The 19,516-nt window shown below is 41.2% G+C and overlaps 1 protein-coding gene across 1 annotated transcript in view; it reads right to left on the bottom strand.

The window, feature by feature from the left end:
* Nucleotides 1-19,516, bottom strand: part of tbc1d8 (TBC1 domain family member 8) — a 95,648-nt gene that overhangs the window by 27,361 nt on the left and 48,771 nt on the right. The window contains exons 2-7 of the mRNA XM_033022571.1: nt 18,447-18,557; nt 15,658-15,776; nt 13,213-13,441; nt 8,810-9,050; nt 5,434-5,641; nt 4,464-4,658 (exon numbers count right to left, since the gene is read on the bottom strand). Coding sequence (XP_032878462.1) covers nt 4,464-4,658; nt 5,434-5,641; nt 8,810-9,050; nt 13,213-13,441; nt 15,658-15,776; nt 18,447-18,557 — 1,103 coding nt within the window. The remainder of the gene's footprint in view (nt 1-4,463; nt 4,659-5,433; nt 5,642-8,809; nt 9,051-13,212; nt 13,442-15,657; nt 15,777-18,446; nt 18,558-19,516) is intronic.

Here is a 19,516-nt window from a genome sequence, read left to right on the forward strand (position 1 = left end):
ACGACTGTTGACCTGTTACTGGAGAGCTGCATGATGGATTATTCAATTCATTATCAAAACAAATCTTCATCCACAGAATGGCAGGAATGTGAAACAGTTCGTAAACAGTAAAAAAAATGCAAACTGAGCAGTTGGATAGGTACAGCAGGATATGGTGCCGGGCAAGATGTAATGGGGTGGAGATTGTGTAAAGTATCATCACCAGCATTATACTAGTGAACTCCATGGATAAAACAGGAAGCAACATGCAGATTCTGGAAATATGATGTAAAAACTAAATGCTCTAAATATTCAGCAAGTCAATTTGCAACTGTGGCAAGAGGAACAGAACCAATGTTGCTGGTCAATGATCTTTCTGAATTGAATTCCTTATTTTTTGAATGTGCAGCATTGCCAGGGGATGCCAAGTTGGAATTAATTGCCCAAGTTTTAATTAAAAGCTGTCAGCTATGCTGATCTAACCTGCTGAATTGCTTGGAAGTTAAGAACTAGATTATTTAGCGACACAGACATCTCCAACAGCCTACAGGCTACAAGGGAAAGGTGCTACTAGAAAGGTGATTTGTTTCATGCCTTAAACTAAAACCTGACCATAAAACTATTTTTGCTTCCAAACTTGCTTCTGAAAAAAGGACAGCAATTGTTCCTGCACTCGTGGTGTGTATGTGGAACACTTCCGTGATTCCCGAGTGCTTCTAGGAAATGAACTGGAAATGAGGGGTTTGGAACAACTGCTGCAAATTGTTCGTCACTGATCATTCAGGAATAGAGTACAAATGTAAATGGAAAAACTAATTCTGTGAATGACAGAACAAATGACATAACATTTTTACATGCCGTTTCTGCTGAATCAAGGATCCTACACTATTTGCAATCTCATTTCAAAAGGCAAGTGGAAATTCATGTTTCCTTTCAAGCTCTTCTGAAATATACTACAATTCGAGGTTCCATGAACCTTGCATCATTGCATCACCCACCCACAACAGTTTAATTATTTTGACGGCGTCAAATATTATGTAGCTAGTTTGATTTCCATCTAGATACAGACACAGGAGATTTTTGGCAAAATAACATACATCTCAACACGGCAAAAATGATTTGCCAACTGCTAAGTTCATCTTTAAATGGACCATTGTTAAAGTAGTCACTCAACTAGCCTGCTGAATTACTCCAGCATTGTGTTTTTATTTGTAAAGCATCTGCAGTTATGAGTGTTTCTATCCAAATCAGTTGTTGGCTCTAATCGCATTCCTTTTAGTTCAATGGGTTAAACAGTTAATTTTGAACTATTCCAATCCATTTGATGAGGTAAAGAAAAGCTTGCAAATGATTTTACATTTCAGACAATTAATGCATCTCTGATTGATCAAGCCTCAATGCTTTTTCCACAGACATATATGATTTTGCCTTTGGCCTATTCCAAATGAAGTTACTATATCTCCAGTTGTTGCAAGCTATTCCAGAGACTCTTTTTATGCCCAGACAATAGAACTTTATTCACCCCTGGAGGGAAATTGTCATAAAACATTTGACTGTGGGCATTTACCAAACCCTGATTTGCTTAAATTAAAAATTAAAAACAAGGAACCAAATAAATGCAACGGGAAGGTTTGCAGTTATAAACTTTGAGGAAAATCTATTTTACATGCAGAAACCAGTTTTGAGATGAAGTTGATGAGAACAGAACACAAGATCATTTTTCCACTGATGGCGCATGTGTAATTTTGTAATGGATATCGGTTTCTAACGACAAATGCACCGAACATCATAAATCCACCCAGAACGTTACGTAAATGTTTTATTTCAAAATATCGTAGACGATTTCACTGCACTTTGTTCAATGCATCTTGGATTATTATTATAAACTAAACACACATTTAGACCATGTGTATCATTTACAAAATAAACGTAGGAATAGTTGCAATAGTCTGCCACATGCAAGAACCTCAATCACATCAGCCCTTACACAAGCTGACATTTGGAGCAGTAAATGATAATCAAATCTAGATAATTGATTAACTGGAGTCAACCTGTCCTGACAGCAGCATCCATACAATCTAATGCTACGGTGCACCTGGACAATTTATTTCATGCACGAGCTGCTCTGTTCTAATGAATGTATTCTTTCCCTGGGAACAATTTGTTCACTGTGTTGAGGCTCCTTCACATATAGTGGACACAGCACAATATGTGAAAATGTCTTATGCAGTGGGAACATCTCAAATTCCTCTTCAGGCAGAGAGAAAGTGGTTTTCACACAAGAGTGGTGAATCTCTGGAATTCTCTGCCACAGAAGGTAGTTGAGGCCAGTTCATTGGATATATTTAAGAGGGAGTTAGATGTGGCCCTTGTGGCTAAAGGTATCAGGGGGTATGGAGAGAAGGCAGGTACAGGATACTGAGTTGGATGATCAGCCATGATCATATTGAATGGCGGTGCAGGCTCGAAGGGCCGAATGGCCTACTCCTGCACCTATTTTTTATGTTTCTATGTTTCCTCCCACTTTATTCATGTTATCCAAAACTTGGACATGGATAAAGGATTCCCTATGGAGAAAAGGAAATATATATATTTCAACTATAGTATTTCCTATGAACTGAAATTTCATGTCTCACAGAAAAGCAACACTGTCGTTGCTGCTAGAGCGGCTGCCTCACAGCGCCAGAGACCCAGGTTCGATCCTGACCTCGTGTGCTGCCTATGTAGAGTTTGCACGTTCTCCCTGTGACTGCGTGGGTTTCCTCCAGGTGCTTCAGTTTCTACCTACATCCCAAAGATGTGCAGGTTAATTGGCCTCTACAAATTGCCCCGAGTGTGTAGAGAATAGATGAGCAAGTGGGATAACATAGAACTGGTGTGAACTGGTGATTGATGGTCTGCAAGGATTCAGTGGGCTGAACGGTCTGTTTCAATGCTGTATCTCTAAACTAAAAAAAAAAACCCTGCTTTGACTACACATATATCAAATTGCAAAATGTACATGTGCCTGTAACAAATTGCTTACTTTTAGAGGATTTATAAATATTATAATATTGGTGCATTAAAATAATCTCCACTTACCAGTACAGTGCAGTCAGCAGAGATACCAGCTGTCTCACACACAGTGTTTTTCAGCCATAGCCATGCATGTCTACATAATCTATGAAAGGTTTTCCAGTTTTCTGTATGTTGACATGATTTTCACTACTGCTACCAGATTTTCACTGCTTTTTGTTGTAAGCATCAATTTTGTTGCCATAAAATACACCATTTTCTCACGACTTCAGTAAATGAGTTTCCAAGTTGTACTCAAGTAAACCAACAAATTTAATTGGTCGTTTCAAGCATTGCATTTTAAGTTTAAGTAATTCCCATTAATCATTTTACTGATTGTAAGCGCAAGCTAAAACTGCACTGCATTTAATTATTCTGTCCGGTTTTCACACATGACAAATGAGAGAGTTTTTAAGTTAAAGTACTGGTAGCAAATGGCTCTTTTTCACTGCGTGATATTTCAAGGTTATACATTGTGCAAAGCTAAATCCAACATATGGCCATAAATTCCACTGGTCAAATGTGGTCACTCTTTATTTGGAGCCTGATAAAATTGTTTCTTTCTTTACTCTCACCTATACCTTCAATCAAAGCAATTAAGAATTGTGAGAGTGCTAGAGAACTCAAGCCATTCGTATAACAAGAGCCAAAGGTTTCAACAAAACCCAATCTTGTGCACACATACACTGCCAGACATCCAGTTAGTTCCAAATGCTTTGTGCATCTCCTTAGAACTGGGAGTCAAGAGTGTTTTATTGTCATATGTCTCGAAATGGAAGAATAAAATACTTGCAGCAGCGCAACAAAAGTACTCTATAAGAACCATAATAAACAATAAAAAAAGTTCAGTACAAAGAAAAACTGACAAATAAACAAACAATAATAGTGCAAAGTCAAAAATAATGCCCCCAAGACTGTGTAGTTCTGAGCCTATTTGGAGGTTGTATGGTTTAATAACCTGATGGTTGTAGGGAAGCAGCTGTTCCTGAACCTGGATGTTACATTTTTCAGGCTCCTATACCTTCTTCCCGATGGCAGGAATGAAATGAGTGTGGCCAAGAATGTGTGGGTCTGATGATGCTGGCTGCCTTTGAGGTACTACCTCAAAAAGGCAGTAACTCACGTGATCCCTTGATGTTGGAGAGATTAGTACCTGTGATGGACTGGGCAGTGGACAGTGCTCCTTGGCCTCTTTGAGAATTGGGATTAGCTAAAATCACCTCTCTAATCTTCATTGCTACCACACTCCATAGTCATATTGCACTTATGCAATACATCACAGCCAGTCTTGTATTGGGCATTTTGTTTGTTTAAAAAGATATGTGCTATTACATTTTTACTTGGTGGATTTTGGTGGAAGAAAAGTTGTTGGATTAGCTGCTATACAAAACCATAAATGCAAAGCAATAAGTATAAAAGGTCAACTGTACCATTTCTTTAACTCCAGATGTTTCAAGACCACTGGGCTTTTCCCCTCTTAAAAGTTGAAGTCGTTTGCTTAGCTGTTCCGCTAAGTGATCTCTATTTTCAATCTCTGTAAACTGAAAGACCCTCTTACTTTTAACACCTATAATTATTGGATTGGGGAGGAGACTAGTGTCCTCTATTTTCTCCACTGTAACCACCTGTAAATGAAAAACAAACATGTGCCAGAACTGTTGATAACCACAGAAACTACAAGAATAAACCAAGATTAAACTGTTCTTATCTAGATGATCAGTGCAGATCTACAGTCAAGAAACTCAACCAATGTTTCCACCTCAAACATTTTTTGCATCCTCTTTATCAGCAAATCAGAATGGCAACAAAAATACCTCAAGTTCAGAAGAGTGTCAAGATAATTTTTATTTTAAAATGTAACAAAATACATCAATGCACAGTCCTTGAGTGGAGCACCACACCTGTATAGTTATGTAAAGATCACATTTGTTAAACAAATTTGCCTCTGATATTATAAGATTTCAGTTTCAGAGTGCACAGAACTATGGAAAAATTAACTGGGCTATAAAGGAATGCAATGATTTTGTAAACAGATCAAATTTCTGGAAGGGTCACCTCAGCTTCAGCTTAGATTATTTATTTGTTCCTTCTCTTCCTCTTTCAGCATCCTAACTTGCTAGTTAAGTGACGCGAAAAATGTTTGAGGTGGAAAGATATTGGTTGATTTTCTAGAATTTCTTTCTTAACTGTAGATTCAGCTTGCAGAACAAAAAGTTAGGATTTATCTTCCAAACAAATTTTGTGCAATGAGCAAGTATATTGATGCGTGTTCAGGAATTAAATAGCGCAGATTAAATAATACATCTTTGACAGATCTACCAAAATAATCACATGGTTATACAATTTTAAAGCAAAGGTGACCAAGACATTGAGGTCTTCAGTGGACAATGTGTACAATACCTCTTGGAGTGGAACGATTACATTGCAGCTACCTTCCTCCTTGCTGGCAAAGCAGATGTAATTTTCAGATGTATACAACTTCCCAGCAGTATGGCACTGGCTATAAGGTGTCCACAGGAAGCAGTCTACTATCTTGTCCAAATTTTCCACCCGCGGAAGTCTGAAACAAGCCCGGAAATACTCTGTATGGATCCTAGCTTCAAGATCCCTAGAGTAAAATAAACACGTTACAAATCAGTTCAAATGTACAAAACCAGGAAGTGTTGGAAACATGCAGCTTGTCAGACATTAAAATAGTTAACGTTTCAGGTTGAAGCAGCTTCACCTAAATTGGGAAAGAGAGAAAACAAGTTAGTTCTAAGTTGCAGAGAGATGGAGAGAATTTTTTTTATTTATTTTCATTTACAATTTGAATGTACAGTTTAGAATTTAGACTGTGACCTTACATTCATAGAAATCACATATCAATTTTGTGGCAAGCCAATGAAGTACAACTACTGCCACTCAATCTCATCAATGCCATCCTCACAACATTGACATTATATCAGTCGACGGGACATTATATCAGTAAGCTAACAGTGGAGTTTACCAACGATGGGCAAAATATAGAGTACTGAAGGAACGCGGCAGGCCGGCCTGGCAGCATCTGTGGAGTGAAATGGACAGACCATGTTTTGGGTCAGGACCCTTCTTCACTTAGTTTTTTGCTGAAGATTCCAGCATCAGTTGTCTCTTGTGTTTCCGTGCCATTGTATCCCTGATCTATTAATAGATGGTATATATAAACTTTTCCAGGAGAGGGCACAGTATTGCCATAAACAGCAGAAATTCTTGTTAAAAATCTTTTGCCTCCTGAGAAACACCAGAGGCACTGTCTTAACACAGACCAATCAACATAAGGGTGGGGAGGCGATCAAAATGCAAGGTGGCTTAAAAACAAAATGACTATTCTAACCCTCATGAACTTAGTCTTTATTACATTTGTGTCTATTTAACAAAGACACAAATGCAGACATCAGGCCTGACTGGGTTGGTTAAAAATCTTTCAAAGTTCAGAGTGTGCTTACACCTTTCACAATACGTGCTGCATCAATGCTAGCAGCTGCCACATTAATGTCGACACTCCTCATTTCAACAGTGCCCATGCGCTCAGAATCATTTATAATTGGAAAGAGGGAATCAGCCTCAACTTGCACACCAGATGACTGTTGTCTAGTATCTAATGATATGCTGACTCAGACCAGTCCACCATTGATTCACCCTCCAGGTGTCTCATCCTTCCTGTCTTCACTCTCAGTCAGCTCACTGCACAAACAGAGGAGTCAGCCCACGTTGAAGACATTGGTCAAGATGCATAATTCTTGCTCCTTGAGGAAATAACCAAGTTCCTGCCTACTATGTTTTTCTTCCAATAGAAGAATGACCTCCTCGAGTCCTCTATCAGCAGCTGCTGAAGTAAAATTTGCGCACAAAGCATCCCCACTGTGAATCACAAGATGCTCAATAATTTCAGTATAGGAGCAAGAGGATTTCAGTATAGGAGTAAAGAGATTCTTCTGCAGCTGTATAGGGCTCTGGTGATACCATATCTGGAGTATTGTGTCCAGTTTTGGTCTCCTAATTTGAGGAAGGACATCCTTGTGATTGAGGCAATGCCGCGTAGGTTCACAAGATTGATCCCTGGGATGGCGGGACTGTCATATGAGGAAAGATTGAAAAGGCTAGGCTTGTATTCACTGGAGTTTAGATGGATGAGGGGGGAGCTTATAGAAACATATAAAATTATAAAAGGACTGGACAAGCTAGATGCAGGAAAATGTTCCCAATGTTGGGCAAGTCCAGAACCAGGGGCCACAGTCTTAGAATAAAGGGGAAGCCATTTAAGACTGACGTGAGAAAAAACTTTTTCACCCAGAGTTGTGAATTTGTGGAATTCCCTGCCACAGAAGGCAGTGGAGGCCAAGTCACTGGATGGATTTGAGAGAGAGTTAGATAGCTCTAGGGGCTAGTGGAATCAAAGGATATGAGGAGAAGGTAGGCACGGGTTATTGATTGGGGACGATCAGCCATGATCACAATGAATGGCTCGAAGGGCCGAATGGTCTCCTCCTGCACCTATTTTTCTATGTTTCTAATAATTGTTGCATATGTTTTATTATCCTTTCCCACGACTACATACTCCGTATCTGCTGAGAGCAGCGACGGGTTTACAAATTACATCTCAGCTCCATGATGAGATCAAGCTTCTCCCCAATGCTGCAGCTGTCCTTTCACATCCACAGGCTGGTCCTGAGAGGCAGAGAGCACAGCTGCAGCTGGATCCATGCGATACAGCATGGAAACAGCCAGAACACATGGTCTTCATCTGTGTCTCCACAGCAGCTGCTAGTTGCACAACTGCATGCTGTGCGACGGGATTGCCGTTAATACTCTGCAAAGAAGTGGACACATCGACTGGGGTAGAGGTCATGGCTCGCTGGCCCCATTAACACACACAAAGCCCGACAGTGCAGAACAAAGCTACCTGCTTGAATGGCTCCCTGTCTACTTAAGCATTCAATCCCCTCCACAACTGCCAGTGTCTATAGTGTGTACCATGTGGAAAATGCATTGCAGTTACTAATTTATGTAACATAGGCAATCGCCAAAACTTACAACCTCTACCTTGGAGAAGGATAGGGCATGGGTACGCTCGTGTGGAATTCCTTGCCACAGAAGGCCGTGGAGGAAAAGTCAGTGGATATTTTTAAGGCAGAGGTAGATAGATTGTTGATTAGTACAGGTGTCAGAGGTTATGGGGAGAAGGCAGGAGAATGGGGTTAGGTGGGAGAGATAGATCATCCATGATTGAATGGCAGAGTAGACTAAATGGGACAAATGGCCCAATTCTACTCCCATCACTTATGATCTGCACAAACACATTCCCCTTCTACTACAAGGCACACGCCATCCCGATTCGGAAACATTTTGCTGTTTCTTCATTGCCACCAATCTCAAATCCTGGAACGTCCAACTCAACACAAATTTATTTTCAACAGGAGCGGTTCAAGGCCACCAGCTTCATGTGCAATTAGGGATGGACAGTAAATGCTGTTCCGCCAGTCATGCCCAGATCCCAGAAAATGAATAGATTACAGTGCAAATCCACACAAGATTCATTTAGTGCTTCCTGCACCGTCACACTGGCACAATACAAAGCAAAACATTAAATATTTATTCAATGAACATGCAAATTAATGCAAACATGAATATGATCTTAAGTTTGCAAAGTGTCTCAGCAGATGATTGTTCATCTATCCACTAAAATGATAGTCATTCAATAACTATATATAGATACAGGTTGTTCAGTTAGTTAAAATGAAGTAACATTTCTTACTTTTTTGTAATTTGTGTTGGTTCTTGTAAAGATGGATCTAATTCAAATGCCTCATTGTCCAGCAGCCTTCGAATAGTCACATCGGCCAGCAGCTCCATAAGTCTGAAAGTTTCATCGATGTTAAGGAACATGGAGAAATCACGCTCTTTACTTTGAGTGGTCACTCTGATTATTTCTGTGATGAGAGTGTTTGAAGTCCTTTCCAACTTCTTCACATCAGCCCAGGGCACAACAAGTTTCACTGAAATAACAAAGTGTAAAATTCAGGACTGCTGCTTTCAAACTACCTCTAAAAAACTGGTAAAACTAATTTAGCAACATCTACCGTACTTGAATTAAAAACACTGAAGTATTTAAGGAGATACATTTACCCAACAGCACATCATAAAGGAAGCCCTAACCATCGGCAAATGATTAAATGGGAGGGAAACATTAGCAGTGGGGATAAATGGCGAGTTATCTTATTTGTGCATTTACTTGACCACTGCATCAGTTATTATTACATTCTACTTCATGACAGGAGACACAAGAAACTGCAGATGCTGAAATCTTGACAAAAACACAAAGTGCAGGAAGAACTCAGAGGGTCAGGCAGCAGCAGTGGAGGGAAATGGACAGATGTTTGATTTGAAACTCCGCAGCAGACTGAAGGACGAGTGGGCCAGTTCAGAAAAACCCAGGTGATTATGTCAACCTAGGTGATTATTGTGGAAATATACCAATGATTGTTAAGGGCCTGTCCCACTTGGGCGACCTAATCCGCGAGTCCAGAAAAGTGTCTTCGACCTTCAAGCTCGAGGGCACTTCCCTGGAAAGCCTCGAGCTGGATCGACTGACTGGCCGCGGTGGGGGGGGGGGGGGGGGGGAGAGAAGGGGAATTCTGTGGAATTCTCCCGCTCCACCGCCTTCTGAGGCAGAGAATTCCACAGAATTTTTAACTCAATGTAATTGTAGATTTCATCCAAAGGGTTATAAAGGGGTTATATCATCCAAACAAGAAGGTAAATTATCTGTCAACATTCCAATCACCTCAGAAGAAAATACAATGCTATATCTACAAGGAACTAGCATGGCAAAGCTCCTGGCCAGTTCAGAAACAAAAAGTGAAACAGGTGATTTAAAACAAAATCATCCCGTCCCTCCTCTCAGACCCAACGGGCTATTCAAACAAAATAGTCATAGAACCAAGGGGTGGAGGTGGGGCTACAGTTATTCAACGGGAATGATCCCAATACATAACTGCGCTGTTTGTGAAGATTTTCTGACATTGTATATGGAATAAGACAAGTGCTTTACCTCCCAGCAACAAACCACAGACTTATTATGATGATGATACATGGATTCTTAATTATTCAACATTAATTTAAAGCATATTAAAAGGAGAATTGACCAATTTCTTTGCATACTATCGGAAGAAAATATCCATTGGGCATGGGCTTCAGGCAAAATCCTTGCTACTATTTGTATTTAAACCTCACATCCTAGGATGCCCTGGTGCCGACAATACTTTTCAGTAACTGCTCCTGCATCTAATTAATCATATATAAAGAGGGGAAATATTATTTGTTTTGCACGCATAGGACCTGGAATTTAAACTTCTGTGCATATTAACAACATACTTAACCATATTCCCACAGTTACCTTGGCTCCTGATCAGTATTCCCCAGACTCTTATAACATAAACTCCCCTGTGTCATTACGTCAGCCTTTCCCCAATTCATCATTGCAAGCCTTTTCCTGCCAAATGAACAATAGGATGCTAAAAAAGTTTTGTACACGCTATGTAAATATGCCATTAAAGTAGGTGGACAGTTGGACGGAATAGTTATTATTTCATCTCGCACTTTCCTCCCCCACAAATGCAGTAAAAAAAACAAATTATTTCCCAGTTAATCCCAGTTTCCTTCTGTCATCACACCCATCTTTTGATGTCTGTATCATTTCCCTTTCTATATTATAGGGCCTGGTGCATTATGTGTATTCTCAATCTCCAGCATAATTTTGTCGAGTGCTCATGAAACCTTTATCAGCTTGACTTAAAAAGATTTTCCCCACGCAAGCTGTAGGCTAGCACTGGGAATCGAACTCAGGAAGCTAAAGTCTAGAGCTAGGGTTCCCAACCTGGGGTAAATTTACCCCCAGGAGGTAAATTTCACCTACCCAGGGGGTAAATTTGTTGATTCTGGATTTGTACATATTTTTTCTCATTCACTGACTGCGTTTGGTTCATCATTAATTGTTCATAAATAAGTGAAATAACATTGTTATGTGTTATTAAAGCTGCCAGGGGTAAACAGGACTAAAAAGGTTGGGAACCCCTGGTCTAGAGTCCCCTTCTCATGTTCCAGCAAAGCCATTGCAAGGGTTTTGTGCTGGAGCACCACAGAATAATGACTCTGCTGCCACTGGTCACCAAGGGGCTGGGTCCTGTGTCACAGTCTCTCATTTCATGGATGTTTATTGTTTAAAGAGGAAACACGAGCAGCATTGGTGCATTGTAAACAGGCTCTACCGGTTTGATTGTACATGTACACTGATGGACCGATTGTATTGTATTCAAAAAATATACATTGGAAGCAAAGAAAATGCCATAGCTCCCAACACCACTCACCCCAGACAACTTAATCCACTCAATCTGTCGACGAGACCAAATTGCACCTCTCTCAAACCCTGAACCCTTCTCCCCAACATTCCCAGCAGCTAACCTTCACAGTGAACCCTTCCTCATAGAACTGCCCTGAATGTTCCCTCCTTCCCAGCTTCCAGCTTCTTCCTCCACAGCTTCTCAGAAATGGGTTCAAGTTCCAACCCAATTTCCTCTGTTCGTGCTACTGTATGAATTAATTGACATCCAGCAGTATTATTACTGAAGATCATTTTTGTAATGGAATATGAACTATTTTCAATTGCTGTGACTTCACATCCAAACCAGGGCATCGGAGATGTCCTCATTCCTCAGGGAACGGGGGGTTCCCCTCTACTACTATAGATGAGGCTCTCACCAGGGTCTCTTCTATATCCCGTAACTTTGCTCTCACTCCCCATCACCCCCACGTGTAACAAGGGCAGAGTCCCCCTTGTCCTCACCTTCCACCCTACCAGCCGTCACATGCAACAAATAATCCGCAGACATTTTCGCCACCTCCAACGGGATCTCCCCACTGGCCACATCTTCCCATCTCGTCACGTCTGCTTTCCGCAGAGACCGCTCCCTCCGTAATTCCCTGGTCAATTTGTCCCTTCCCACCCAAATCACCCCCCCTCTCTTGGCACTTTCCCTTGCAACCACAGGAAATGCTACAATTGTCGCTTTACCTCCCCCCCGGCTCCATTCAAGGACCCAAGCAGTCTTTCCAGGTGCGGCAGAGGTTCACCTGCACCTCCTCCAACCTCATCTATTGTATCCGCTGCTCTAGATGTCAGCTGATCTAAATTGGTGAGATCAAGCGCAGGCTTGGCGATCGCTTTGCCCAACACCTCCGCTCGGTTCGCAATAACCAACCTGATCTCCCCGTGGCTCAGCACTTCAACTCCCCCTCCCTTTCCAAATCTGAACTTTCTGTCCTGGGCCTCCTCCATGGCCAGAGTGAGGCCCACCGTAAATTGGAGGAGCAGCACCTCACATTTCGCCAATTTCAGGTAGTCCCTGCTTTCTCTTCCCCTTCCCAGCTCTCCCTTAGCCCACAGTCTCCACCTCTTCCTTTCTTCCTACCGCTCCCACCACCCTCACATCAGTCTGAAGAAGGGTCTCGGCCTGAAACGTCGCCTATTTCCTTAGCTCCATAGACGCTGCCTCACCCACTGAGTTTCTCCAGTATTTGTCTACCTTCACTTTCTCAACAATCATTTTTATAATTAAACTGTTTTAAGCAGGGACAACATTTTTGATTAACAAGATACTTTTTGCAATTTAGGCAAATCAATCAAAACACCAATCTCAGCTTCCTTGCTCTCAATGAATAGAAAAAATGAGTTTGGTTCCTCCCTCTGCCAGTGATTTCTTCACAAGACAACTGATCAAACAGCATCCCCAATGACCATTTTTTACTTTCCTCTACAATGTTGAGAAAGCGCTTGGTGATGTATGCAAGATCACTAGGTTAATAGTTGCTTCAAATTGCAGTGGGAAGAAGTATTTGAAGTCTGAAGAAGGGTCTCAACCCAAAACATCACCCACTCACTCCTTCTCTTAAGAGATGCTGCCTGTCCCACTGAGTTACTCCAGCTTGTGTCTATCTTTTGTTTTTAATAAATATTAAATTTTAATACATAATTGATGATAAACAACATTTTAATCTCATATCCGTGTACCTGCCATCTGAAGCATTACACGCCAAAGCTCTAAAGTCGGAAAAAAAGCTTTCCTTACAGTCAACATACTTGCATTAGTCATCTATTCTTACCTTCTTTACCGAGCAGAAACGAATAGAAACAGAGATGGTTGATGCTGAGATAAATCCAACCTTGTCGAGGAACCCGCCCTTTCCAGCAACAACATGAATAATAAGTCACCAACTTTTCCAAGTCTGGGAAATTAAACCTCGTCTCAAATTTTACCAAAGCCTCCCGGAATTTCTCGGGGTCTTCCTCTTGTTCTGCCAATTTGCTCCTGGTTTCTTCTGCTATAAGCCCCTGATCAAACAGATTTATAAAATTGTAAGGAAACATCAATGCAAAAGGAAGCTACATTTTCCACTTCACTGTTATTCTGGTACAAACTCGGGACATTGAACTCGCCATATTTTAGCTGCAATGTAAAATTGACATTTTATTTATTGAAGAACAAAGTGTAGGAAATACTTGGGACAGGCGGCATCTGTGGAGAGTGCATGCAAGGGAGAGAGAGAAAAAGCCCCAGCACTTTTCTCCAGAGATATTGCCAGGCCTGTTGAGCCTTCCAGGTACTTTGTTTCTCAGATTTACAGCAGCGTTAATTTTTTTGCTTTTTCATTAGTTATTGAATATTTCAGTGTCGTACTAATTAAAGTTCTCCATGATGTACTTGTTGATCAAGTTAGTAGTTAGCCTCACATTATACATATAGACAATTAAATAAATATGATTACAGCACAAAATATTTCACACATGCTCAAAATCTATACATGAAAGACAAAGGACACAATCTTTTTTGGAAATATTGCTATTTCATAAGCAATTACTGAATGCAATAACAGCTCGTGAAATAATTTGTTCTTTTTTTTTGCTGGGTTGTAATTGGCAAATTCAAGTCAAGATTTGCCGGATGTGTGAGTTTTGCTGAGATTTCTCCTCGTTTCTACTCAATCATGGGGGTACAGAGTATAAAACTGGTTGCCCAAAATCAGTGCAAACAAAAACACAAATGAAAGAGTGTTTGGAACAAAACAATCTTCATGATCAGAATGGATGGGGAAAACTGTATAAATAAATCATTACAAAAGCTTGAGTAGATAGTTCTGGATACAATTCTGTAACCTTTTAGCACAATTAATTTAGTTTCAAGTAATTAGATTGACATCCAAGTAGAAACTCTAGGTCTATGCTTCAGCTGCAAACTTTAATCTCAATAAAACAAAACATGAACTTGGCACGGTGCCAATTTCATCCAACTTGCATCACAACATGGATCGGGTTTCCAACCCCAAAGATGGGCTTGCCTTCGTAGACACTCAGAAGTCCTGATTTCCACCACAAGCTGGTATAAATAAGCAGTGGCATTTTCTGCCCACATCGCCCCAGTGAGTGGCTCCAGGAGAGCACCAGGGCAACCGTCTGCCAGAGTGGAAGTCAAATTAAACTCCACAGTTGCCATTTGAATGAATCAAAGATGTTAGCTCCCAGAGAGAAAGGCAAGTACAGTAGCTGTGTTTTTAATACTGATTATTAATTTCAATTGATTTTTCTGCTTTAAGATTTTAAAAAGGAAAAAGGTCACAGGGGAAGCGTACAATGCTGTACAGACAGCACTTGTAGGCGGGATCAAGCCAGAGTCCTTGGCGCTGTAAGGCAGCAACTCTACAGCTGCACCACTGTGTTTCAAGATTATTTTTTTATTAACATCCAAGGTCTTAACAACCCTGGCAGTCCTCATCTTGGGGCAGACTATCACCAGCTCTGGAAGTGATCCTGAAATACAACAGGCTGCCCAAGTCAAAAAGGTTTTATTGCTCTTTAAGCTTTATTACACAGTTTTATTGTTCTCAAAGCTTTATTACATGCTCTGCCAGTTTGGCGCTGCAAGAAGCAATGTGACCCAGGGGCATGCCACCTGTAATTTTAGGCCAATAGAATATCTGCTCCATTATTCTCAATGATTCCATGCTTCATATAGTAGCATTTAACAGTAAGAGCACAATGCGAATATTAACCATTATTGTGGCTCATGTTCATTTTCACAAAATCCTGCAGTTGCTCTTACACAAGTGCAATGCAACATATAACAGTGTGCATTACCACAATATTTATTGCTGAGAACCTATTTAAAGTAAAAATAATTCAACCAAGGCTACTACACATGTCTGCACACACTGCTTGTGTGGCAGGAACAAATTGACCATTTCACTCAAGTTGGGGACACCAACTCTCCTGCACTACGTAAAATGTAAATGATGCGAAAATGCTGATTATCTGAGTTATTTTCAACTGCTGTTCCATTATAATTAAATTTTTGCTTCGACCTTTACAGTGAATAAATTATGCTTCCTTGTCCTTAAAAGTTCTGCACAATTGTTGCAGAATAATATCAGTACAGTTTAAAAAAAAATTAGTATATAGCACAATTTAAACAAGTGGTTGATCCACTCCCACCCCAGCTCCAAGTGCATATTCAAACGATTGCATTGTTCTCGATATTGCTGGATTATTCTTACCTTTACTTTACCATGAACAAAGTTGATAACATCATCTTTATTGTCAAATACTGAAAGAGTGTGCAGAAGGTTCTGTTCTAACCATTCCCAGTGTTGCTGGATTTCTTCCACAGTGGCCCCTTGTAGAGAAAGATGTGCAAAAACGTTAGGGCATGAATTACATTTTTATATTTTGTGTTCAACAATGAAAGTACCCTTCAACATTATGACCAAATGCTGACACCAAAATGTGAAAATAGAAAATTAAGCATAATTCTCCAATGAGCTTCCTTACGTCAGCAAGTAGACATGTTATGTTAATTATTTCACTGTATCTGGCAATGCTGATCTTCAACACCTGCCCAAGGGGATCTCAGGAAGTAAAATGACAAATAAAAGCCGTTGCCAGAGATTTTATGTCCTTGCTTCCCTTGGAAGCAGCTATTCAATAAGCGTGCAATTTCTCATCAACACAATTTGAATATCCATTAGAAGATTATTGCTTAATTGGAATAGATAACATTAGGTATTTGCATAGGGGGCGCTGCTCTGTGCAGCAGCCATGTCAGCAGCGCGTCAGTTTTTTCAACCTTTTTTTATTTTTTTCGTATGTTTTAAAGTCTGCATTTAATGTTCCTTCGTGTGTTTTGTGTGGGGGGTGGTGTGGGGGGGTAAGGGGGAACGCTTCGGTCACCTCCTCCATGGAGAGGCGACTTTTTCCAGGTCGCCTCCCCGTGGCCTAACATCAAGGATCGACGCGGCCTTTCCCGGAGACGCGCCCGGGGCTTCAGCGGCGGGCGCAGCGTAGACTCTCGGCGTGGAGCAGGTGAGCCCTCGTTGGGACTCGCTGGAAGGGAGCGCTCTGTTTCGCTGGCCCGGGTCAGCCGGCAGCCTGAAATCGCAGCCTGAAGCCGCGGTCTGCAGAGCTCCAGCTGGTGCGGCGTCTACAGCCCGGGATCCCTCGCGGGGGACCCGGGGGAAGAAGAAGCCATCACTGCCGGCCCGCGGCCAACTTCTACCGCGGGCCTGGCATGGACTTACCATCACCCCGGGAGGGGAGCTTCGACCGCCGGCCCTGCAGTCTACGGTGCTACTGGCTGCGGTGGGGACTTTAAATCTCGACCGCCAGCCTGCGGCCTACACCATCTTAAAGCCGCGGTCTCCGGTGAGGAAGAGCCGATCCTGGACTGACTCTGGACTCTGGTCCTGTACACGGGGGGGAAATGGAGGAGGACTGGCCAAATTTTTGTGCCTTCCACCACAGTGATGAATGCTGTGGTGGATGTTTGTGTTACAGTTTTATTGTGTGTTCTTTATTATTGTACTGCTGCTGACAACCCAAATTTCCACCGACCCTGGTTGTGTGGCAATAAATTATATCTATCTATCTATCTATTTCATAAATTTGTTCTTACAACGAAATACTACCTTACATGCTGCAGAAGAGGTTTAACGAATGCTGCTGGATTGGAGGGTCATGTGGTCATAAGAAATAGTAGAATTAGGCCATTCGGTCCATCAAGTCTACCCCGCCATGCAATCATGGCTGCTCTATCTCTCCCTCCTTCCTCTGCCTTTACCCCATAAACTCTGACACCTGTTATAATCAAGACAGAAGGGTGTTAGCTGCAAGGTTGGGCAATCGGATGTTTTCTCAGGAATGGAGGAGGTTGAAGAGAGACCCAATCGAAGTTTATAGAGTTATGGAAGGCATGGATGGTTTAGATGATCAGAATTTTTCTCCCAGAGTGGAAATGAAGATTAGAGGGCCTAGCCTTAAAGTGAGAAGAGCAAAATGTAAAAGGTGATGTATGGGGCAGGTTTTAAATGCATTTACGATAGTTGCATTGAAGGAGCTTTTAGATTGAACATGGATATGCAGGGAATGGAGAAGTATGGATCATGTGCAGGCCGGGAGATTGGTTTAATTTAATGTCATTAAGCTGGAAAGGGTGCGGAGAATATTTATGTTGCCAAGACTCGAGGGCCTGAGCTATAGGGAGAGGTTGGGCAGAAAATCATGAGGGTGAATGAATGCACAGTCTTTTGCTCAGGGTATGGGAATCTAAAGACAGAGAATGTCGTTTTAAAGTGAGAGGGCAAGATTTAATAGGAACACGAGATGCAACTTTTTCCACTCAGAGGGTGGTGGGTATATGGAACGAGCTGCCAGAGGATGGAGTTGAGGCAGGTACTATAACTGTGTTTAACAGACACAAACAGGTACATGGATAGGAAAGGTTTAGAGGAATGTGGGCCAAATGCAGGCAAATAGGACTAGCTTAGATGGGGCCTCTAGGTTGGCAAGGACGAGTTTCCAGTTTCCATGCTGTATGACTCGATGCTTATGTTTGGTTTGCACATTGTGAGTCGAAGGGCCTGTTCCTATGCTGTACAGTTCGGTGTTTATTTCAAGTGACAGTAATTTGCTTGTAGAAATCTTTAAACAATTTACATTCCAAAAACAGTCATAAACTTTAAGCAAGGTAACAGAGGATATGTTCAATGGGCGAAATGGGAACTTCTCGTGTAAAGAATAATTGTAAAAGGATATCAGTATGAAAGGAAGTTTAGGATCAGTTTCAGTCAATGTTCCCACAGTCTGAGAGATTATGGCAGGAAAGGCATCCCTTGAGAACAAACCAAAATCATATCAGATTCTGCAGAACTTCAGAGATAGCATTCAACAAATAAACTCCAGGATCTTTTCTAAAAATGAGCACTACTTTTATGTACTTTCATATGGCAACATGATCCGTTCCACACAATTTGCTAGCTAGCACTGTAAGCATCACACAGGTTTTACATACCACAGGCAATGACCCAGTTCACTTGCGATCCTGGCATCTGATGCAAAATTCGGAAAGGTGCAACACGTGCGTTGGAGTCGAGCACAGCATCTAAAGCGCCCACCAGCAGACCTTAGAACATACGGAAGTGTTTTAATATTAATATTCTCAGCATGCAGCATCCAAAACAACAAACTTTGCCTCTCCACTCTTGTAGCAAGGAAGATCAGGAGAAAACACACTGAGGCTCTTCTCATATTGGGAATATTCTCATATCGTTTTTCTGGCACTGCACACCAACAAGATAAATATATAACATATACCGTCACAAACCAAAATTCACTGAACAAACCTAGAGTTATGTTGACACTTTATAATTGTCAGAATTTCAGTATTCTGCATCATCACAATTGAATGTAAACAATAAAATACTGAATGAAATGAAAAGCAAAATGTTTTAGGCTATAATTCTTGAGGTAGCCTCAGAACACTCAGTACAGTAAAACCAAGTGTTGCCCTGTCTCAATTCTCACGTTTTCATAAATGCATTTAAACCAATAACTGTCAACCTGCTTTGTTCCTAACATTCCCTGAAGTCATCAGGGCACCATTCTCCAAACTCCCTTTAAATGCACCGGGTTTCCTAGAAAATTGATTATACTACTCGATAACCTCTAAAAAATAGTGATTAAAAAGCATGTTGGTGTATTAATTAATACATCCTCCAATCTGGGAAAGGTGCCAGTCCTGGGGGTGCTGGAGTATCAATTTTACTGTTTATAGGCAGATCCTGGATTACGCAAGTATTTAATTCATGACAACTATCCTTAGGCTGATTTCTCTGCAAGATAAAAGCATCAATGTTTTGTAGCTACCCATATCATGTTGCTCCACCTACACATGCTTGCAATTCTTACATTTCTTTGAATAATCAGCCTAAAACTCCCAACAATGAAACTAATGGGATATTTATTCTATCCAGTCATGAGTGATACGATAAAGCACATCATTGTTAGTACTAACTTAAAAAATTTGTAAGGTACACAAAAATGCTGGAGAAACTCAGCGGGTGCAGCAGCATCTATGGAGCG

Source organism: Amblyraja radiata, chromosome 6 (genome assembly GCF_010909765.2).
Source record: "Amblyraja radiata isolate CabotCenter1 chromosome 6, sAmbRad1.1.pri, whole genome shotgun sequence".
Lineage (NCBI taxonomy): Eukaryota > Metazoa > Chordata > Chondrichthyes > Rajiformes > Rajidae > Amblyraja > Amblyraja radiata.